The sequence below is a fragment of the Camelina sativa genome, chromosome 11 (genome assembly GCF_000633955.1).
Source record: "Camelina sativa cultivar DH55 chromosome 11, Cs, whole genome shotgun sequence".
Lineage (NCBI taxonomy): Eukaryota > Viridiplantae > Streptophyta > Magnoliopsida > Brassicales > Brassicaceae > Camelina > Camelina sativa.
This window is the reverse complement of record NC_025695.1, coordinates 42,425,914-42,449,130: the sequence shown is the minus strand read 5'-3', so window position 1 is coordinate 42,449,130 and position 23,217 is coordinate 42,425,914. Positions and strand designations below refer to the sequence as shown.

The 23,217-nt window shown below is 31.6% G+C and overlaps 5 protein-coding genes across 6 annotated transcripts; 2 read left to right on the top strand and 3 right to left on the bottom strand.

Moving 5' to 3' along the window:
- Positions 5,157–6,824, top strand: LOC104726002. Its single transcript, XM_010444755.1, has 3 exons — positions 5,157–5,556; positions 6,314–6,391; positions 6,516–6,824. Exons 1-3 carry the CDS (start codon positions 5,221–5,223, stop codon positions 6,621–6,623), a joined length of 522 nt encoding a protein of 173 aa, XP_010443057.1. The 5' UTR covers positions 5,157–5,220; the 3' UTR covers positions 6,624–6,824.
- LOC104726001 (TBC1 domain family member 15-like) lies at positions 10,967–14,442 on the top strand. Its single transcript, XM_010444753.2, has 12 exons — positions 10,967–11,422; positions 11,933–12,028; positions 12,172–12,275; positions 12,369–12,508; positions 12,601–12,693; positions 12,798–12,920; positions 13,007–13,095; positions 13,197–13,302; positions 13,386–13,483; positions 13,582–13,848; positions 13,931–14,014; positions 14,098–14,442. Exons 1-12 carry the CDS (start codon positions 11,333–11,335, stop codon positions 14,110–14,112), a joined length of 1,305 nt encoding a protein of 434 aa, XP_010443055.1. The 5' UTR covers positions 10,967–11,332; the 3' UTR covers positions 14,113–14,442.
- Positions 14,744–16,314, bottom strand: LOC104726000 (thiamine thiazole synthase, chloroplastic). The gene is made up of 3 exons (XM_010444751.1): positions 15,825–16,314; positions 15,210–15,698; positions 14,744–15,121 (listed from the first exon to the last, which is right to left on the bottom strand). The coding sequence occupies exons 1-3, from the start codon at positions 16,227–16,229 to the stop codon at positions 14,960–14,962; spliced, it is 1,056 nt and encodes a 351-aa protein (XP_010443053.1). The 5' UTR covers positions 16,230–16,314; the 3' UTR covers positions 14,744–14,959.
- Positions 17,245–19,254, bottom strand: LOC104725999 (protein translation factor SUI1 homolog 1). The gene is made up of 5 exons (XM_010444750.2): positions 19,138–19,254; positions 18,379–18,460; positions 17,920–18,125; positions 17,672–17,725; positions 17,245–17,579 (listed from the first exon to the last, which is right to left on the bottom strand). The coding sequence occupies exons 2-5, from the start codon at positions 18,413–18,415 to the stop codon at positions 17,535–17,537; spliced, it is 342 nt and encodes a 113-aa protein (XP_010443052.1). The 5' UTR covers positions 18,416–18,460; positions 19,138–19,254; the 3' UTR covers positions 17,245–17,534.
- Positions 19,432–21,595, bottom strand: LOC104725997 (trafficking protein particle complex subunit 3-like). Of its 2 annotated transcripts, none has more exons than XM_010444749.2 (6): positions 21,504–21,595; positions 21,054–21,141; positions 20,690–20,787; positions 20,366–20,465; positions 19,991–20,173; positions 19,432–19,785 (listed from the first exon to the last, which is right to left on the bottom strand). In XM_010444749.2, exons 2-6 carry the CDS (start codon positions 21,108–21,110, stop codon positions 19,663–19,665), a joined length of 561 nt encoding a protein of 186 aa, XP_010443051.1. In that variant the 5' UTR covers positions 21,111–21,141; positions 21,504–21,595; the 3' UTR covers positions 19,432–19,662. The 2 variants fall into 2 exon arrangements, with proteins under 2 accessions (XP_010443051.1, XP_010443050.1); XM_010444748.2 differs by lacking the exon at positions 21,504–21,595 and adding an exon at positions 21,300–21,496.

Below are 23,217 nucleotides of genomic sequence, written 5' to 3'. Positions count from 1 at the left end.
AAACACATATGAAATTTACTCTATGAATCTATGATTTTACTTATACAGTTATACATCAAGAAAAGAGATGCAATTTTGTAAGTTCGAATACTAACTTTCGATGAACAACCATATGATATGTTGAAAGGCTAAAAAGCTGTATGTTTATCTAACCATATGATATGACTTGACGCAACAAAACTTACTTTAATTGTAAATATACAAAACCATTGACCTATTTGATTATGTGTAAAGTACAAAATAATATTCCTTAGTTCAACAAAAGATTCCTTTGATCGCAATTTATTTAATTTTAAAGCGTTAATTGGAAACCCACTAATCCCTCCATTGCCACGTAGACTTTATGTCAAAACTACTATTATTTAAAAAAAATTATTTAAAATTTTAATAAAATTGGGTTATTGGATTCAAAGTTTTATAAAATCATTAAAAGTTTTTTGTTATTCAATTAAAATAAAAGAATCTAAGATTGTTAATGAATTTAATTATTCTGTTATTGGTTCATGATTTTAGACATTTTTTTTACAAAATAAAATCATGGAAAGTATCACAAAAATATAAGGATTGTTTGGAGCACTTTACAAGATTTAAAAAAACTAATCAACAAAACTCTCTAGCAATCTTTAACAATCTTTCACTTATTCACTTTTAATAATTTTGTTGAACTCTTCAAAAATCTTTATAAATTAAAATCCAATAACATCCCTTTACTGTCTTTTTTTCTTCACCCTAATTCATTAATAGAATACGGTTGAATTATACAAAACCTCTAGAAGAGTCAAGATTTCTTCGGAATTAAACCTAGTGATACATAAAAACGTCCAGAGAATTAGACCTAAAAAAAACATATAGAAAATATCTTGGCATCTCCAAACCCACTCTATTTTAGAATTAAAATTCTATTATAAAGCAACATTTGTTTCAGTTCTACTATATATTTTATTTTAAAATAGAGAAAATGATAGGATTGCTCTATATATACTATTTTAGAATTAAAAATAGAGTAATACATGAGAAAAACACAATACTCTATCTAATATATATATATATATATATATATATATATTATACATTGGAGATAGTCAAGAAAAGTTAGAAGAATCTAACTAAAAAGCCAAAGCAAGGATACTAAGAACTTTTCTTTTGTGAGTAATCGATTAGTATTTCTATAGAACACTTTACCAATAAAGAAAGATTAATGATAATAAACAAGAAAATCCAAAATAAAAATGCTTCAGAGTTCAGACTAACTTAAAATAAATAAAAAAATAAAAATTAAAACAAGTTCAAATTGCTTTGATCTAGTGGTAAAGGGAGAAAAATCTCACAACTTGAGTTCGAGTAGCGTTGGTTATAGGAGTTCAAAATTTAAAATGATTTCTCCCACCTTTGAACTAAGAAGTGTTTAGGATCATTTCTGAATTATTAAAAAAAAAAAAAAAANAAAAAAAAAAAAAAAAAAAAAAAAAAAAAAAAAAAAAAAAAAACCATCTCCGCCTGCAATAGTAACAAAACATCAAATTTATTTTCTATATTATCCGAAGAACGATGGTCCAAATTTCGTGTGTGTAATATGTTATGTACCTATATTACGACAGTCTATAAATCATCGGAAAGTATAGTGCTAATTCACTTTCAATAGTACTAACTACTAAGATATATTTCGTAATAGTTTACATTAGTGTGGTTTGTATCATCGTTCAAATTTAAATGTATATCCGTTTTTGAAATTTGGTTACATTATCATATTAATACATAATTTAGGTGTTACAAAACAATAACAAATTTCGAATTATATATTTTTATATTTTCATTATTAAAGCTAAATACTAATTAGTCACTGGAAAGCACTTCAAACCAGCGATGGTTTCAGTTTCAGAATGCTTTCGACAACCAAAAAAAAGAAAACGCATTTTTTGTAACTTCGCTTATTTTGTTTGATGTATCTTTCAAACCACTAGTTATGTCACCTTTTGTATATTTATAATCTTCAGCCTAGATGTAAATAGATGCTAAAGAAAAGAAAACCAACACCCTCAAATTATTTCGGCTTGGAACAATTGCGTTGTTTTGGATGAGGTGTGGCTGTCGATCCTGATATCACCATGGTGCGTTTATTATATCCAACCAACTGTCTACCTTCAAATTAACCGAGTTCTAGTCTAGATTTTTGTCAAAAATAAAAATCAAAAATAAAAGTCTTGGCTGGTTTCAACTCTCACGTTAGTAATCGTGTAAAACAAAGAATATATAACATGACGAAATAACAATTAAAATAAAGAAAATAAAGGACACATATTTATATAATTAATCCCTAAGTTCGGCATCTCAATAAAAGAATAGATTAATTTTTAAATGAAATAAAATCTTGGCAAGATCTTCTATTGACGTATGTCAAAGAGTTTTACAAAGTCAATGACGATAGATTACTAAATTAGAGGTTGACAAATTCTAAATCATTTTTGTTGGTTTTTTATATTAATTACCGAATAAACTTATGTAAAAAAAAAATTCAATTTGTGGACATTGTTCATTTGTTCTCACCCTCGTTATTTTTTTTTCGAGATCAATACACTTAATTCGAGCTTTAACATGCAAGGTATTACGGTATTTCTGATCAAAATTTCACATATAAAATGATAGCCTTGAACGAAAGCGTAAATTGATCTTAAAATATGTAAGAAAAACATTAAGTCCTTTTATTACAATGACTTACCATGAATATAGTTACAGAAAAAAACTAGACCTACATAAGATTTACAACTATAAGCAACCCATGAGTTAATTAGAAAGAAAGTGGCCACAAAGAAAATGAAGATTGACAAAAAGAAAAAAAAAAAAAAAAGACAATGAAGATTACAAAAACAAAAAACAAAAGACAATTAGGATGTCAACTAATGTCGGGTGAAAGTAGGACTTATGATCAATTTGCACCATGTTTCTTTATATTTTAGGTTTGTAACCCCATGCATTCAACATTCACATATATGCTCTCACATGCATCGATAAATGTTTGATTTTATGCTATCACATCCATATATTTTCCCTCTTAATCAAAAATGTTGTTTTGTTTGGAAGTGTAACAGCGAACGTGTGATTCACGAAAATTAAATTTAGTATCAGTATGTATGGTCTGCAGAAGTTTAACTTTATCAGCATGACAGCCTTCGATATTCTTCTCTTAAATCATGAACCATGCTCCTCAAGATATTGATACTATATTATTATAAGAAAAAAATGAAATGAGTCTACTATCACCATACAAAAATAGTTTAGTAGTATTGGTTTCATAATTAGATTTATTTGTGGATAACGTGAAACCGGCGCATTTTCTCGTTGATTTATTCATAATCCAGAAGTTAGTAAATTGATTATTCAATTGTGGGTTTCTTATGGACCAACAAGTGGATAAATAAGAGAACAATTTAAATAGGAATCTAATGATGTTTCAGTCCACTCTATTCATCAATTTATAAATCAAGAATGAAAATTCGAGGTCATACAATTTACAGTTGCAAGTTAATATCTTTTGTTTTTTTCTTAATTCCTTCCCATTAAAATTTTTTTGTTTAGGTTTTCAATGTAAAAATTGATATAAAATTTTATATTTAATTCAGATTACAAAAGAATATCATATTCAGTTTGAATTTAAAAGATATAGTTTAGTAAGAGAAATTGTAATATATTTAAGAAAAATTGTAATTTATTTTATTAACTGATATGAAAAGTGTCAATACGACAATTACTGCAAAACAGAAAAGTATTACAAAAGTTATTTACTGTGAAATTGACGATATATAGCATTATCAGTTTATAAGTATGTTATTATGGAAGCACAAATCCTGATACATAATTTTTTTTTGAATGATATTAAATTAGTCAACCAAAAAAAGATCTTTACTTTGTTTCTGTGATACATAAATTTTTTTGACACATCAAATATATTGATATAAAAAATACAAAAAATCATTAATTCAAACAAGTTGTTATAGATAAAATACAGGAGTATGAAACAATTTCGATAAAAAACTATATAATTTACAAATTTAAAATCAAAACTACTGTAACCCAAATTGAAAAAAATATTTTGAAGAAAAAACAGAGAAAACCAGAGCTTTTAAATTTCTTTCCACATACATATGTTTTTTTCCCTTCGACACACATACAAGGATTAAACGTGTTAATAAGAAATTTTAAGGTTTATATGATACACTTGGAGTATCCATTTTCGTGCTATCTTGTAAAATTTACGTGTAAATACTAAGTTGCATATTGTTTATCGACATTAATTACCCGAACAAGTAATTTACTTGTTAAAACCTGCTCCTCATTTTCCATTTCATATTATTTATATGGAGCAGAATGTGACACATCTCCCTCCAATCGTCACACTAGAATGCATAACATTATTTATAATATGGGTACCGGCTTCGCTTTTGTTTCAGATATCTATATGTTAATATGTATATATACCTATATATATAATACTTCTATATTATATATAATTAGGGGATAATGCACCAAACGATTATTCGATAGAAATTATATAAAGTAATCATAGAGTAGTTCGAGGGAAAATCATGTCCAAAAACTTGGAACCTTACTCTTTTTTTTTTTTTTGAACAAACGGAACCTTACTCATGAGCACTTTTTATATGTGTAACCATATACAAATACATATATATATAGCCGTGATTAAGATATTACAAAATTTCGACATTTTTTTTTTGATATTACTATTCTAGATTATTGATGTTACAAACATTTTGATAATTCAATACTATTCATAAAATTTTCATAACTCAAGCTTGAATTTTATAATTAACTATGTATGTAAAAATTCATATTTGTGTTTTGATTTGTAGAATCACAGTATTAAACTGGTTTGAACATTTCAAACCAACTTTTATTACAACCTAATAGAGAAAAGAACAGATAGAGCGACCCCACAAACCAAGATTCCAAGCCAACATTCCCCATCATTGACAGCAAAATAAAATTAATTTGTAAGAAAACAATTATATATAATAATTTGATTAATTCATTAAATAGTTCACTAAGCTTATTAAAAACATATATTTCTCAAAAACTCTGCTATGTATATAATACACCCTCACGCATGTTTCATCTGTTGCCACCAAATTGCAAACCAACTAACCACACAAAGAAAACTCTCTTCTTCTTCTTTTTTATTTTTTCGTTTTCTCTTCCGAATTTTTCATGGAGAGTTCAATGAACAATGCTTTCATTATGAGCAAACTTGAAACAACGGCGTTTTCAGGCGACCAAACTCCGGAGGAAAGCAGCTGGACTATGTACTTTGAGGATTTCTTCGAGGCTTCTTCAAGCATAGTGCACGTCGGAGATTGCAGCTCTTCCTCCATCTCCGACGCAGCGTCGTGCGTGGCCACTAAGAAGACCCTCCACGTCTCTAAGCAAGAAGGATCTAATAGTAATTCCATGAACATCATCAAGAGGACAAGAAATAGAGAGATTCCTTTTGGTCGCCATCATGATCTTGAAGACACTGCCTCTTCTCCTTCTCATAGCCCTAACGTCAGTGTCTCCCTCTCTCTCTCTCATTCTCTCTACGAATATATGAATACGATTTTAACAACCAAATGGTGATAATTTAGTGGTTTTTGCCGCGTTGATCAACACAAAAGATCGAGTTTACTATTCACAATAATGCGGTAAAAACAAAAAAAACCTTGACTTAATCGTGGAAACACTACGTATTAGAGTTTACAACGCAACACCTTAATGGAAAATTTATGAACTATATTTAGTTATAGCATATATTATTCATTTACGTACCTTTGAACAATTTCCTTCTTTATTTTTATTTTCGTTGTATGATTTTTCTAACAACGTGACTTTAGATAATCTTTCCCTCCTATTAGTTTTGCAAAAACACTCGATCGACTGTTTATTTATAAATTATAATCCATGATACATATATAATTATAATATCTTATCTATTCATTTTCTGATTATGGGGACATTGGATTGATAAGGTTAGACGTCAATGATAAGAGAATACTTTCTTTTTCTTTTCTTTTTTTTTGCCAAGAGAGACGACCAATTTTTAAATATTTTGGGTTTTGACTAGCTCATAATTGAATTATACTTCAAAAAAAAAAAAAAAAAAAACCAACAACTTACAATCTGTTCCATTTCTTAAGTTCCTATTTGACATCAATGTATATCATAATCAACTTTAAGAAGTCAAATGTACCTAATTAATTTAGGATATTAGTAAATGAAACTGTTATTAATAATTAACAGTTTATGATTTTTTTATTTTCTTTAGGTCTGTAGCATGATGAACCACCTATTGGACAACAACACTAGACACGGGGGTTGCATCGTTGGTGATGACACAATTAATGTAAGAAACACACTAACAATAATTTTAACTTTATATCGCTAGCGTTAGAGTTGATCAATCATATACGTTATACGAATTATTTTCGATGTCTAACAATAATTTACCATACGATAATTTTCAATAGGAGAAAAGAGACAGTGCATTGCAAAACCAAGGTGGATTATCAGTAGCCTTGGAGAAAAAAGGGCTTTGTTTAGTTCCTTTATCTATGGTCACCAACTATCTTGGTTGATATTTATATAATGGTCCTTATTCATTCTTTTGGTTTCCAATAATTTTTTTTCCTTTTAGAATATAAATATTTGGTAGATATTTTCAGTCATATATGTAATATAACTGTTGAGATATGCTTGTGTAACAAATTACATATGGCAAGTGAGTTGTACGGGGGCATTCATATTTTCACTGGAATATGCATATTTCGATTATGAGTTATGATTCTTCACACAATCATTAAGAAAAGTCTCAAAAAAAATTTATTTTTATTTTGTCTCGCTGGCTATGCACCAAAAATCAGTTTTCTATTTACCACATTCTTAACAAATGTGGTAGTACTCACCTAATCGCCATAGGTCACAAGATGACCGTGCATCTAGTTATATATTTTATTCTCCACACCAGAATAAAAGCCACAACGTGAGAAAGCTAAAAACGAGATACAAACAAATACATAGGTCTGAAATTTTTTTCTAAAGAGAATTGTGATTATGATTCACTAAATCTAGGGGTATATGACATACTTTGTAGTTTCTACTATAAACTGCATTTCAAATTTTGTATATGTAGTATAAGATTTTCAATTTGGAAAGCATTTAATCCTAACATGGCATGTTTAAGATATGCATATAGTTTCTATATTGTTTTGGAAAGGTAATCATATTTACTTGTTCCCCCTAAAATGTCAATCTCCTTACTCGCTCTATAATTTACGTTTTCTTTTCTTTGGGTATCAATGTTAAGTATAATTAACTTCTTCTTTTTGACATCATAATTTATCGTTTCTTTAGATACATGAGCTATAATAGGAAGATATATCATTCGTTTGCCCAAAAAAAAAGGAAGATTTATCATTCACTAGTCGTATCTAAGTTTTCCATTTTTTGGTCATCACTAATACTTTTTTGGTCATCACTAATATCGAAGCTAATATTAATATAAACCTCTTCTTTTTGATAGAGAATATGTAATATTTTCTTCGGCTTTCAATACGGAAAACCAAAACACAGAAATTAAAAGAGAAGGGATAAGGGAGAATGGAGGGCTGGGCGCCAGTGGTGCTTATAGGCTTTTTTGCAGTTTTTGCATTCTATTTATGTTTCTTCATCTATGTGTTTTACGTGTATTGTACCACCAAAGACGATAATCCTTCATAATCTGTTTTCTAGAAACATAATTTTGTCTATGTAGTTTTTTTTTTCTTTTTTCTTTTCTCATCAATATTAATCTATCGTTCCATTATTTTTGTTCATATATCTAAAAGTAGTTCTTTTGGCCAAAGTTTGTATATAGCCTTGGATCTAATTTTGTCCTTTGGCTGAAACGATGAACGTGACTTAAACCTCTCTAACTACTAATCAATGTCAGAGACTCAAAGTTGTTGAAACAAAACAACTAACAACTTAACTCGACGAAAAATCTACGATGTTGTTTACATATGTGACCCTGATTAGTTTCTTCGATAGTTTTCTAAACCTAATTTTCGTTATAAAAAAAAAACAAACCACATCGAAATATATAAACAGAAGATAAATTGAATATAAACCAATTAGCCAAACCAAAATCGATTTTGGAATAATCAAACCAAAAATTACGTTATTATAGAGATGAGAAGTCGTTACGAACGGTCATGGGTTTGGGCTTTTACACACCCCACCGTTTGTCAACAAACGCATCTCTCCCTCTCTCTCAACGAGCTTTGACCTCTTAATTAATCACCATAAAACATGTTAACGAAACCTATTTGATTAGATTAGTAGTAAAATAATTTGAATTTCTGTCTTTTAATCTTTTCTTGTAATCCCATTCCAAAACTGGACCCCCTCTTAAGATCTCTATTTGTTTTTGATAAGTTTTATGTAAAACGGAAAAAACAATCAGTCACAAAACTAGAGACCATTTTTTCATATATATATGCTTTGATAGTTCATTTTTAATATATATACTAGGTATCAACCCGCACTATGTGCGGGATAAATCGATTTAAATAAAGTATTATATGCAAAATTATTATTTGAGATTTAAGATTTATTTTGTGTAAAACAAAATATGTAAATAAAGTTTTTTTTTGTTTATTCAAATTTGCGTTTACTTTCGGTAAAATTCGTTTTACCAGTAAAATATTTGAACTTGGAAACGAATTATAAGGTGGTGTAAAAATTTTTGATGTGCTTTTGTGTTTCTAAAAATCAAATTCACATATTTTATGTTTAACATTATCATCTACATCACTATACCATTAAATAGATAAAAAAAATACTTTTTAGACTAATGGATTTAATTTAATCTAATCATAAGTTTAAAAAATGCAATGAGAAAAATGTATAAAAGTAGTAAATAAATGAATAATTTTTTTATTGTTTGTGAAATGTAATTTATTTCTAATAATTAAATATGTTATAAAAAATTGATAATTAAATACATTTCTGGATTTTAATTGTTGATTAATTTTTTCATTTTTAAAAACTTATAGAAAAGAACATTATCTTATATATGTCAATGATATATTTATGTAAACAATAATGAGGTGAGAGGAGAGGATTATAGATTTGTTTTTTTTTATAATAAATACAATTACAAGGAATTGTAAATAAGTAGATGTTTTGAGGGTTATTTGATAAAAGTGTTCTGAGCTCTGTAACGTTGACACATCAGCGTTTTTCTCAAGTGTGCTTCTCTATTAATATATAGGAGATTTTTCATTTTTAAAAACTTATAGAAAAGAATATTATCTTATATATGTCAATGATATATTTATGTAAACAATAATGAGGTGAGAGGAGAGGATTATAGATTTGTTTTTTTATAATAAATACAATGGCAGAGAGTTGTAAATAAATAGATGTTTTGAGGGTTATTTAATAAAAGTGTTTTGAGCTCTATAATGCTGACACATCAGCTTTTTTCTCAAGTGTGTTTTTCTATTAATATATAGGAGATATATATTTTACAAAACATTATTCTAATTTATTGGTGTTACAACATTTTGATGATTCAATACAAATAATTTTAGATCAACTTTAAGTAATAATATCAATTAATATTAATAGATAATTTAAATTTATACATAACAGAGCTTAATATATAAGATAATTTTATTTTGTTATTTATAAAAAATAATATCTGACCTAATTAATTAATATTCTAAGATCAAATATTATCTAGATTTCAAATATAATATATTTTTCTCAAATGACCAAAAATAGTATTTCAAATCTAAAATGTAAATATATGATTTTGTGACCAAAAAAAACTGTGAATTAATCACAAAAAAAACATATGAGAAACATATCTATTTATCTATTTATATGTTTTGATGAGAGAGATGGTCTCTCATTTGAGAAACATATCTATTTATCTAGCCATTTTCAATTAATATATATTTTTACTTTTAGTTTATTTTTAAGACAGCTTTCTCATTGACAGACTTGAGACTCAATAGAAGTGCTTTAAAAGCCACAACGTGAGAAATCTAAGTACGAGATACAAACTAAATACATAGGTCTGAATCTTTTCTAAAGAGAATTGTTAGAGACTTTTTTTTGTATTGTTTTTTCTTATGGGAGGAACAAGGAAATATTGTTGCTTCACACAAACGTTTGTGATAAGTTTTTGTGTATGATGTTAACATTAGTTTACAGTTTAGACTCGAAATCATTAGTAAATGATACTAATAGCTAAGCTATGATATTTCAGCAGTCTTCCTTATGTTTATGAGTTTATCTTTCGTTTATCTTTGGATTGCTAACTATTACCGCCTTACCGGCTTTCTATTTTCTTAGCCTGCCATAAAAATAATCGTTTTCAGTTATGATATTATATATATATATATATATATATATGACATGCTTTCTACTATAAACAATATCGAATTTTGTATATTTAATATACGATTCTCAATTTTGGAAAGCATTTAAACCTAACATGGCATGTGTAGGATACGCTTATATATTGAATATACGTGTTTAAGATAAGCATTTAAACCTCAGTTTTTTTTTTTGTTTTTTTTTTTTAATTTTGGGTCCTAAAAGGTCAATATCCTTACTCGCTCAATAATTTACCATTTCTTTAGATTCAATTAGCTAATTGTATCAACGTTTTCCATTTTTTTTTGGTCATCAAAGTTTTCCATTAATTTTTTTTTGGTCATGGGTTTGGGCCATTTAACACCCCACCGTACGTCAACAAACTCAATCTCTCTCTCTCTCTATTGAAAAACTCGTTTACTAAAAACGGGAGATAGAGATAATTAAAAAAAAGACAGATCAACGAGCTTTGTTTGACCTCTCTTAATTAATCACCATCAAAAAAAAAATCATAGCTTTCTCCATAAACCACACAATTTTTTAAAAACATGTAAAACGAAACCTAGTTGATGATTAGATTAAGATTAAAGATTAGTAGTAAAAAAACAATTGCAAAACCAAGAAAGAATAGTTCTGTCTTTGTTGATCTTTTCTTTTCTTTTAATCCCATTCCAAAACTGGACCCTCCTCTTAAGATCTCTCTATTTTTGTTTTTTTTTCTTTGTTCTCCAAAATCGATAAAGAACTTAAAAGAAAGAATTGATCTTTAGAGAGGGTGCCAGTTTTTTGCTTCTTTTGTTCATCTTCTCCAATCTTGTTTATAGAAATAAAAACCCATTCTTTTGTTTGTTTTCTCTATCCTTTTCGTTTGATTTTCCCGGGAAAGTTTGCATTTTTAATTGAAAAAAGTTTGACATAAATGTGGGGAGCCTTCGCAGAACCAGCAGATTCTTATTACCAGATTCGTCCTGAGTGCACTGATGTCCCCAATACCAAATTCAAGATCAAAGTATGTTCCTTTTTCTCTGTCCAGCATTTGTATTCGTTTTCTGTTTTATCTATGAGATTTGGCTTTTTGCGATTCCCCTTTGTTGATTTGTTTCATTCTCTTCTCCTGTGAATTTGCATCCAATGAACTTTTTTCAGCTAAACTGTAGCATTGGGTTTATTATGAATGGGTTGAGTTGAATTCTCTGTTTTTGGAACTTTTAGCATTGGAATTTGATATTCTCATGGGTTGTGTTTAGAGAGAAATGCAGATTCCTCCTTTTGGAATTTGGAGATTTTGTTTGACGTTGTTCTGATGTGATTAAAACAAGAGAAGAGAGCTGTACTTGTTATGGTTTAAAAGGGTTGTGTACATCAATAGTGCTATGACTTGCTTAGAGTTCATGTTATTGTTTCCTTATGCTGATCTTCCTTAGTAGGATCATTTGATTAGGTTTTTTAGAGAATGGCAGAGTCTCGTTTTGCTGACACTACCTGACTTTTTTTTTCTTTCTTGATTATGTTTGTGCAGCCTGGTAAAACTCTGAGTGTAAGAAAATGGCAAGCTGCATTTACAACAGAAGGGTTCCTTGATATTGGCAAAACTCTAAATCGAATCCAACGAGGGGTAAGTCTCAAGACATTGTCTCCAAAGACTGCAACGTCTACTAATTTGTTCTGTATATGCAAACATTACTTAAATATTCCTGATATTTAGCCCTTATGTACCACGGTTTGCTCATCTATTGTTTGCATCCTTGACTGGTCTAGGGAATCCATCCATCGATTAGAGGAGAAGTCTGGGAATTCTTACTTGGTTGTTATGATCCAAAGAGCACATTTGAAGAAAGAGAGCAAATCAGACAACGTAGAAGGTGATTTTTCACACTCATACAAACAGTGAACTAGTTCTATCAAAATCCTATTTACCTTGAATTCTCTTGGCTGCTATATATATTTCCTTTCAGATTGCAGTATGCTTCATGGAAAGAGGAATGTAAACAAATGTTTCCTGTTATCGGAAGTGGTGGATTTATTACCGCACCTGTAATTACCAACAAGGGTGAACCCATTAACGATCCTCTTGTACTACAAGAAACAAATTTAGGTAAACAAGTTTTGCTTAAAGAAATAGTAGTCAGTAGATCATCAGTTCGTACTAGAAATTTTAAGCATCTTGATTGTTAAGTATTATCTCAGGTGCGAATGGTGCTGATTTCTTCAAAGAGCTTGCAAGCCGCGGACCTTTGGACAAGAAAGTTATTCAATGGTTGCTAACACTTCACCAGATAGGTCTGTGATCACTTGGCTTTGGTCACAAATAGAAAGTAGTTGTGAGAGAGATGATTCAATACTGTATATCATTCAATTCACTTGCGTATAACTCTTCTTTTCAGGTCTTGATGTAAACCGCACAGATAGGACTTTGGTATTCTATGAGAAAAAGGAGAATTTGTCTAAGCTCTGGGATATTCTAGCTCTTTACGCCTGGATAGATAACGACGTTGGTTATTGCCAAGGTAAGCAGTTAAATTCAGAGAAAGAACAGGTGTCTCCTTTGTTCAAGCCCTGAAAAGTTGATTTATTTACTGTTTCTTCTGACCAGGTATGAGTGATCTTTGTTCCCCTATGATTATGCTTCTTGAAGATGAAGCTGATGCTTTTTGGTGTTTCGAACGATTGATGCGCCGATTGGTACACTCTACTTCAATGGTTTTGTGTTCATATATGTTTGTCTTGACTCTCTAGTCAGATAATGTTAAAAGGTCTTTTCTTATTTTTCTTGAACTTGAAAGCGAGGAAACTTTCGGGATACGGGGAGATCAGTTGGAGTCGAAGCACAGCTTACTCATTTGGCTTCAATCACTCAGATTATTGACCCCAAACTTCACCATCACTTAGGTATCTATTAAAGCTTTTCTCACCTCACTTTTAACGTTGAGCAAAAGAGATCTTGATATAAAATTATGGATCTTGAAATGCAGAGAAATTGGGTGGTGGTGACTATCTCTTTGCGATTCGAATGATCATGGTTCAGTTCCGAAGAGAATTCTCTTTTTGCGACTCCTTGTACCTTTGGGAGGTAACGTTTATTGTTTTCTCTTTGTAAACTCATAAACTCAGAAACATTGCTCTTTGACTGCACACTAATAAAGAGTGATACATTATTTCATTGAGCAGATGATGTGGGCATTAGAGTATGATCCAGAAATGTATTCTCTATATGAGGAGCCTCAGTTCGAGGGAGAGAGAACTATTGAAGGTTCCTCCAAAGGTAAACCAAAGTCGATAAACCAATGCGGGAAGTACGAGAGAGAGAACATGAAGAACGGAGGGAAAAGCGCAGAAGGTCCTTTGCCTATTTCGGTTTTCTTAGTGGCTAGTGTTTTGAAAGACAAGAGTTCTAAGCTTATGACAGAAGCTCGAGGACTCGATGATGTTGTAAAGGTAATAATGCAGAGAGATATCACCGGAATGTATCTCATTTCCAATGAATAAACTTCCTCATCGATCCTTGTGTTTTGCACAGATCTTAAACGACATAACTGGAAACTTGGATGCAAAGAAAGCCTGTACTGGTGCAATGAAACTTCACAAGAAATATCTAAAAAAGGTTTGCTTCTACTGAGAAACTCTTATGATCCTTCTTCAGCTATCTTCTAAGTCTTGCTGATTGTTCTGTTTTTGTAATCGCAGCAGGCAAAGAAATAGTACTGGAGAAGATTGTGAGTAGTAGCGTTTTTGTATGTTGTTGTTATACATATTTGAGATAACTCACAAAATCCGGCGACAAAATGTGACTGGTCAGAGATTTAACGATTCATTGGGTGGCTAAGCATTCTGAAGAAAAGTAACCATGGAGCTTAACTTACACAACAACTTACTCGTTGTAAAAACTGTTCATACAAATCCATGTTGTAATCTTTGTTTCCACGAAAAGAAAAACTTATCATCGCTTCCTTTCTAAACTCATTGTTCCACTTGTATAAGCCGGATTATATGTGTAAATAAAAATGGAGTATTTGAATTACAGGTCAGACATATGAATATGTTCATGCATAAAAGAATTGTAAACTTCTTTTTTTTCCTCCTATTTTATATGGTTTTCCTCTGTTCTCTGAACATCTAAAAGTATAAACTCTTTATTCACTCATCAGCAGAGAAACTAGAGAGACATTGGACAGCTCTATCTATACATAACTACCACATAAATTTTAGCCCTCAAAAAGATGAATCATATGTCCTGCAATGAGAGAAGCCATTCTAAATAATCTAAAGATTTTAATAGCTACAAAACAGAACATGCCAACGGCCCAACGACATCTAGAAAGCTGCTTGTAAGAAGGAGAATAACGAGAACATACGCATTACGAATGAGCAGATAAGATATTTTACATAGAAGAAACACATCTCATTGAGAGGAGAAACAAAGACACCAGAGAAAGTTCAAGACATAAATAGTCACAGCTTAAACACCTAAACTCCTTTATTGCACTCCTTCAAACATACGAAGGATCAAGGGAAATTTTCATGAATTTAAAAAAACACCCTTTTTGTCTTACGCATCTACGGTTTCAGCTGACTCGGCTGCGGCTAAGACCAGCTCTGGGCTTAGATTTCCGACGAGAGTTCCATCAATGGCATTTGGTAGTCCCAAAGCTTTAAGAGCAAGCTGTCCAGCCTTTTGTCCCGAGATCATCATAGCACCAAAGGTTGGTCCCTATACATCACAACAGATTCACTCAGGACATGATATTAAATGGCTATCGAATATATAGATTGGTCCAGGAAATTGAAAAAAAACTCACCATTCTTGGTGAGCCATCGATCTCAGCAACTTCCATACCGGTAACAATCATACCAGGAACAACCTCTCTGGTCAATCTCACAATAGCGTCTTCAGCAGTGTTCATGTCCAAAGCCTTCATCCCAGGAACATGATCAATCATCCCAATGCTCCTCAACCTCTTGACACCAGTGGCTCCAAAAGGACCATCATGTCCACATGAGCTAACCACAATCTTGGCCTCCATGACGTTTGGGTCCATGCAAGACTGGGAGTCGTGGTTCTGAGCCACAAGAGCCCAGTTAGTGACCACACCACCAACTCTGTTTCCTTTCACGATCAGATCCTCAGCAGCCACGGCGTTGAAGAGCTTCACGTTAGGACGAGCCAAAAGCTTGCTCATGATGGTAGATGTGAACAGAGCAGCGTGCTTAACGACAACGTAGTTGTCTTGCTCATCGTAAGCAACACCAATCTCGTCAAGGAACAAGTGAGCTGGTTTGCGAACAATCTACCATAACGCATACAATCAAATTCCAGAAGAATAAAACCCTAACCCTAAATTAAGATCAATCTAAACCTAATTCTCAAATGAAACAGAATAAGATCTGACATGCAAATCAATAAAAGATCTTACCATGGCGGAGAAAAGCTGACCACCGAGCCAAGCACCACCACCAGGACTAACAGATTGCTCAATGATAGCAACCTGAACATTAGGGTTCTTACTGATCTCATAAGCACAAGACAAACCAGCAGATCCAGCACCAACGACGACGACGTCAGTCTCAGCGTAAGTAATCATATCAGTCATGTACCTTCTCGTCATCTCACGAGACACGATCGACTCCTTGATCGGGTCGAAAGTGAAAGCGTTCAAATCGTAACCAGCGGTGCTGGCGCGAACGGAGACAGAGGCAGATCGTGGTTTAAGACCGATGGAGATAGGTGCTGCGGAGATGGATGAGCCATGGAAAGAGGAATCGAAAAGCCTCTGTGGCTTGGTTGAAGAAAGAGAGAGAGTTGAAGCCATGGCTGCCATGTTTTTTTGTTGTTGTTGTTGTGAGCGAGCTTTAGGTTTTAGGGTGCAGTGACGAGGATGGTGAAGTGATGAAGTGAGGGTTGGTGAGTATTTAAATTAGAAGTGAACCAAGTAGAAAATATCTGGAGAGTGATGGCCACGTCAGAGATAAGGAACGAAGGGTCAGCGAATTTTTGTTCTTTATTTTTATTTTAATTTAATTATTTTTAATGTAATTATCATTTATGATAATTTTATTTTTTTGCATCAATGGAAAGCAACGGTCTCCTTTCTTCACGGTTTTGATTGAATGAAAATACTTTTCTTAAATCAACCCATATTTAGTAAAGAATTAAGCATAAATCCCGTGGAACATTGTTATATAAGGTAAGAAATATTATCAGATAATAATATATTTCAATTCTGAATTTTAGTCTTTGATTTGATGTATGAAAAGAAGAAATATATACTAATTATTTAGATACTATTGATTGCATGTTACAGTTTCAAAAAATTGATTTTGACTGATTTTATCGGATTGCCCTATTGCCCTATGGAGTGGAGTGGTGCCAAAAACCAAAAGATACGTGCAGTATGTACATGGAAATTAAGAATCATAGATTTGATTATGTTTGTTTTGTCCAAAAAAAAAAAGAAAAAAAGATTTGATTATGTTTGTATAAATGAATAATTATATTCAAATTCAGGTAATGTTATACAAAAATATCTCGAAGCTTTTGTGTGGAAACATCCATAGCCAGTTGCAGTGCCTGTGTGACCATTTGCAGCGAGTGTGTGGTGACACGAATTTCACAACAAGGTGAAATATCTTTGTACGATGGAGACGGCTTTTGGACTTTACTTGTGACAAAGACAGTTCATTTATCAACAGATTTGTGTGTTTGTGAATTATGAGAGAAGATACATCAACCTTTTTGATCATTCAACTTTTTGTGGTCCGTAACAAAATCTGCAATTTAGTACTTTGGAAAGAATCACAACTTCAGGTTGGTACACTTATATAATTTTTAAATTGTGAAGGAAAAACCAATAAGTATGACAATTTAGAAGAAGTTATCTTAACAATCTGATATTATTACATAGGTAAGAGTTGAAACAGAGTAACGCAGAGACAGGGGAAGAAGATGAATAAGTATGGGCATAAGCCATTAAATTCGAATACCAAACAGGAAGGACACTAGGAAGAAGACAGATTATGATCTTCCTCTACTCGAATCAAACCCGAAATTCGCAACAAGAAATCAAAAGGAGGGAAATGATATGTTTTTTTTTTATTATAAATAATATGCTTCTTCACTAGATAGCTTAGAAACCATGGATCTTTATGTTATCCTTCTTCACCAGACCAGCCTGTGCTTACACAGAAACAGTGAGAGATGAGACAATCATTCTTACACGGTTTGTATGATTTAAGAAAACTCGTAGAGCTAATTGTTTTTTACCTGAACAAGGAATGTGGAGACGTTCTTACGCTGGTCACCTTGAAGCTGTATAACCTACAAATCAACACAAAACAACATAAGCAAAACTTTAAAACAGAGAAGCTCAAATGTTCAGATAAGAGGCGGCCAAAGCATTTCGGTTCGTTCAAGCCAAACAAAGATAGTACTATATGATTAAATACAAACAACAGAGATATTATATCATCCAATGGATGATGTATCAATGAAGATTTGTTTATATAACCAACCTGTCCAAGTTCGGAATCCTGAACCACAGTGCCGTTGCAGCAAAACTCTTTCTTGAGGTCCTTAAGAATCTTGGTATAGCTGTACTCTTTCTTCAGGCCCTGGACGGTTGTCAAGCTTTTCCTACCATTTCGCTGCTGGACACGGATGTGAACGTACTCTTTTGTTCCGGCACCTGAGTCCTCAGCATTCGCATCAGCAAACGGATCTAAAACCAAACAAGAGCAAATGGAGAAAGAACACCATTAGAGTCTTCAAACTAAAAATGATGCTTTGAATAACATGTTAAAAGATATAAACAAATCTTCCAGGCAAAAACTTTTACAAGAAAACGAGCGTGCTAGATACAATTTCTGTAATCAGAAGAATCTGACAATAAATTCGTATGAGCATATATGAAACAAGATGAAGAAGATCAATGACTAACAATCTCAAGTTTTGGTACAGTAGATGAAACTTACCAAAGGCAGTAGGAACCTGGGAGTCAAGTTCAGACATGAAACTTAGTTGATTTGAGGGTGAAATTAACCGGGAAACTGAGATCTGTACAAGAAGGTTTAACCCTTTAGATTAAAATTGGGGAGGAAACATATGATACAACATGAAAACATCCAATCACAATCAATTCAGACATTAAGATAGTTAAAAAGAAATGTTTACATAAGAGTTAAGACACTGATTGGATCACAAAAGAACATTAACCTCGTACAGAAACAAGTAAGAACTACAAACAAACCCATCTCTCCAGATTCAATAAACCTCAAAAGAGGCCACGAACAATTCAAATGATCATCCTCAAAGTAGGATTCACAGAACAAAACTGTGCCTCAATTAAAAAAAAGTTCAATGTTTATATGTGTAATCGAGATCTCAATAAAGCCTGATCTAGTTCCAAATTACAATCTAAACTGGTTAATAAACAGTACAGCGAGAAATTATCAATTGACGACCAAAAACAATCATCGGTATTGAATTGTTACAAGAAGAAAGAACAAACTAAAAAGCAAGATCATATCTTATTAAATATCAATAACAAACAATCTAGAAAAAAATTCTCAATCGAAACACAAACAACGATGTACCCAAAAAAATTGAAGACGAACTCAAATTCAATCGCAGATCGGCAAAAAAGAAAAAAAGGAAAATGAATTGAATCGGTAAATCTACGAGAGAGGATTACAGATGAACAAAAAAGATACAAAAAGGGAGAAACTTTTTACCTGATTTGTGAAATTGGGGTTTCGAAGATCTGATGATGATCTGAGTTTTGAAGAGGACGAAGAAAAAAAGAAAACCCTAAATTTGGATAAAGTCTGCAACTTGTGTTTACGCCTCGACGGTGATAAAAAGACAAGAGATATTATATTTAATAACCGATAATGTCCACGTCGGATTTATTTCTACCAATCATACGATGACAACTCACTGCTATTATTTTCATTTAATTTTGTTTTTTTTTTTTTTTTAATAGAGAAAATGAGAAATTGCAAGTACAAAACTCTGGTCTTACTGAATACAGAATTGTTTTTTTGTTGTACTGACAATGATACGGTTTAACTCTCGTCACATAAGAAAACTAAGAAATGTAGGATTTGTACCAAAACATCATCACACGGTATTGAGTTTCGTAGCTTATAGTTTGCTTAAAAAGCTAAGAATGCAGAGAAAGAGAAAGATACTACAAACGACAGTAATTAAATGTCTCTTTGTTGCAGAGGGGAGGAGATAAAAGATTGCTATTTTGTTTATTCATCATCCTTGTAAGGGTACTCCTCTGCGACTTGTTTCAGTAGCTTCACCTGCAACTCATAAGCATCATCTCCTCTAAGAACATCACGTGTCCATGTAACTTCGGTCTTCATCGAGACCTGATCATTATGTGCAGACAATAGAAAATGAACATATAAACACTCAGCACAAACAAGTTCTTCTATGCTTGATAACGGAGGAGTAAGAGAAGTTCTTTTTCAAGTTTCTAAGGGAACTGTTTGTATTGAGAAGCTTGAAAACGCAAACTTATGTAAACAAAGAAGTGGAGATAAAAAAAAAAGAAAAAAAGAAGAGAGGACTGACCATTTCCAAAGCTCCTCTAATGACTCCACTTAAGACATTGCAGTAGTAAAGACCTTGGCAAGTATCGGGAAGCTCCACGAAATCAACGAGCGGGTTGTCCTCCAAGATTATACTGCAGCAAGTCCCATCCGCGTCCCAGCTTGACACTGATGCAGTCACCCCTAAGAACATCTTGAAACCCACCTGTGTAATTAATAAGGTAAAGCCTGTTACTGCTTCTAAATATCATAATACCAAAGGAGATTAAACACTATGCCCTAGTTTGATACATAAGGTTTATCTATAGTGTAATATCACGCTGTTTGACGCCCAGGGAGACACTTGAAAACAGTAAAATCATGATACTAAACACGTAAGTCGGTGGAAATGGCATACCTTGGCAATCATTTCAGCAGTTTCCTTAAAGTCAACGCATCTGGAAACACCAGATTTGGCTAGAAACTCATCGATAAGTCGGATTCCAATGTTGTACCCCCTGCAGAATAAACAGAAAGCTAGTGATAATAATCGAACACTGACCAGTATAACCCTAGAAGTCTGAATGCTTTATTTGTCCCATCAAATGGCATATAATGAGAAAGATATATGAACAAAGGAACTACAGACATAATGTAGCAGAACTTCAAAAACAAGAAAGAAGACTTCAAACTTTCAAGGGCTCAAAAGAAACCGAAACAAAAAGCATAAAAGAAGAATTACATTTGATCAAGCTGTTTGTTAACTTCCTCGACTTCTTCCAGGTCAGTAAGTAACTGACGCACGATTGCACCATAGGTCAACGTGAACAACTCAGCATTCTACAAATACATCAGATTCCAAAAAAGAGATCAAACACTATCTCCATAACAAAAGATTCGGAATTGGCTTCTAGGTTTACTTCTCAAACCCTTACACAAAATTACAACAACACAACCGACAGCAATGAAGCATACAGAGAAAGAGGCTTATCATATGAAATGAACCATATACCAAATTCCAAATTCTATGACTCGAAGAGGCAAAGATAAAATCAAAAGAAACAGAGAGAAAACAAAAAGGAGGAAACTTTGAAATCTAAACTTACCACACGATCAATGCTAGAGAAGATCGCATCACCGGATCGAGGACCAACCGGAGCCATCTCCCAATTTCTCGAAACGGCAACTCTTTTTCTACATTAGATCCATATAGAAAAGTTACACTTCATCAGAACAGTACAAGGATTCAACTTGATCAGATCAGAGATAAGCTATAGAATTAGAATTAAAATTAAGAACCAAAATGGGATTGAATAAGACCAACAAAGTTAATCTCAGGTAGATCTACTAACAGAAGAGAGTGGCTATAAATGGAGTTGCACTTGACCCTTTTGTTTCGATTGAAACAACCAACCCCCAACAAAATTATCAATTACAAAGAAAAGATAAATAAAACAAATTCGTAAATTAAAGAATGGTCGCCGCGGGATGCAGATCAATTAACGGTCTAAGAAGCATCAAATTAGAAATGGGGTGAGAGAAAAATCCAATCTTACCAACTGATGATCCCTAAGTAAAACCCAAAAAAGCTATTTTGGCGATGGCAGAGACAGAGAGAGAGTATCGCTCGATCGCCAAAAAAAATTGTTTTCCATTGTGTTTAAATATATGGGCCGAAGCCCATTGGACTTTTCATTTCACACTATAGTAAAAAGAATAAGAATAGCTTGGTTGTTTGTTTAACTACATTGTATTATAAATTGTTTGTTTAACCATATTCTACATCAAAAGATTTCCCATAGGCTTTTTTTTGTTTGTAAAACAACTGCATGTATCATATCATTAAACATGTCATTAACAACATTATTTACATATATACTAACACATGGACATATAAATTAAATTTAAATCATTTGATTTGTTAGATGAAAAAGATCTAATCTAAATAAAGTTAAATCGGCAAATAAAACTAATCATTTTTTTAGGCTCTTAGTTAGGTTNAAAAAAAAAAAAAAAAAAAAAAAGGAGATTTTCAAAAATATCCTTTTTAAATATCACTTTTCAAAAATACCCTTTAATAGTTTGTATTTTCAAAAATACCATTTTTAATATATAAAATGACCAAATTTTAAACTTTAAATCCCAAATACTAAACCCTACCTCATAAAAACTATACACTAATATAAAATAGAGAACTCAAAGCTAAAAAAAATTTCAAAAATTAATTTAACATATTGTAAAAGTGTAAAAGATGGTAAAATTGAAATTGTTAAAAAAAAAAAGAGTATTTGTGAAAAGGAGTATCTCAAAAAGGTATTTCTAACAAATTCTCAAAAAAAAAGATCAAAATTAAATCGAAGAGCAAGTGCAGTGCAAGATTTTCAAAGAAATTCTCATAAAAATAAATTAATTAACTATTTTAAAAAGTAAGAATCTAATTGATTTCAAATTAGAACTTTTGAGAAGAGGAAATTTTTCAAAATACCACATTTAAGTTTTTTTTTCAAAAATACCATAAAAGTTTTAATTTCCAAAAATATCAACAAAAGATTGTTTTTTTTTATTGGTAGAATAATTTTTTTAGATTTGGATTGACAAATTTATATTAAAGATATAGTTTTTAGAGGATAGGGTTTAGTGTTTAGATCATTTAAGTATTAATTTTTAATATAAAAAATTAATTCAATTTTGTGGTATTTGGGGATACATTTTACTATTTTTGTGGTATTTTTGTAAAAAAACTCATTTTAATGGTATTTACAAAAATTGCCCTTTTAAAAACGAGAGACTTTTTTTTCTACACATGTTACTATATAATTGGTTTAAATTTTGATTTGTATTTAAAATTTAAATAAATTAAGGGGGTGGTATTGGTCAGTGGATTGTGAGAGAATTTAATTGAATAGAATTTTAGTCATAATTTACAGATTTTTAGTGATAGTAAAAGATTCTTAAATCTTTTTTTATCAGTCCACCCATTATATTTTAATGGAAAATTATAGAATTTTAACAGAAGATATTGCCCTCGGCCTCATGACCTCTCTTTCTCCTTATGGCCACCGTCGTTCTTCTTCGATCTTTACGCCGCAGTGAACTCTTGATTGATTCAATTTTTATTTCACTAAAAAACTGCAAACATTGAAGACGGAGAATCAAATTAAATTTCCAAATTCAAACTCAGTAGTTATGCCCTTAATAAATAGCAAACGAAGAAGAGCAAACTCAGGGAAAAAAATATAGTTCATACTCGAGACTCGAGAGATGAGAACA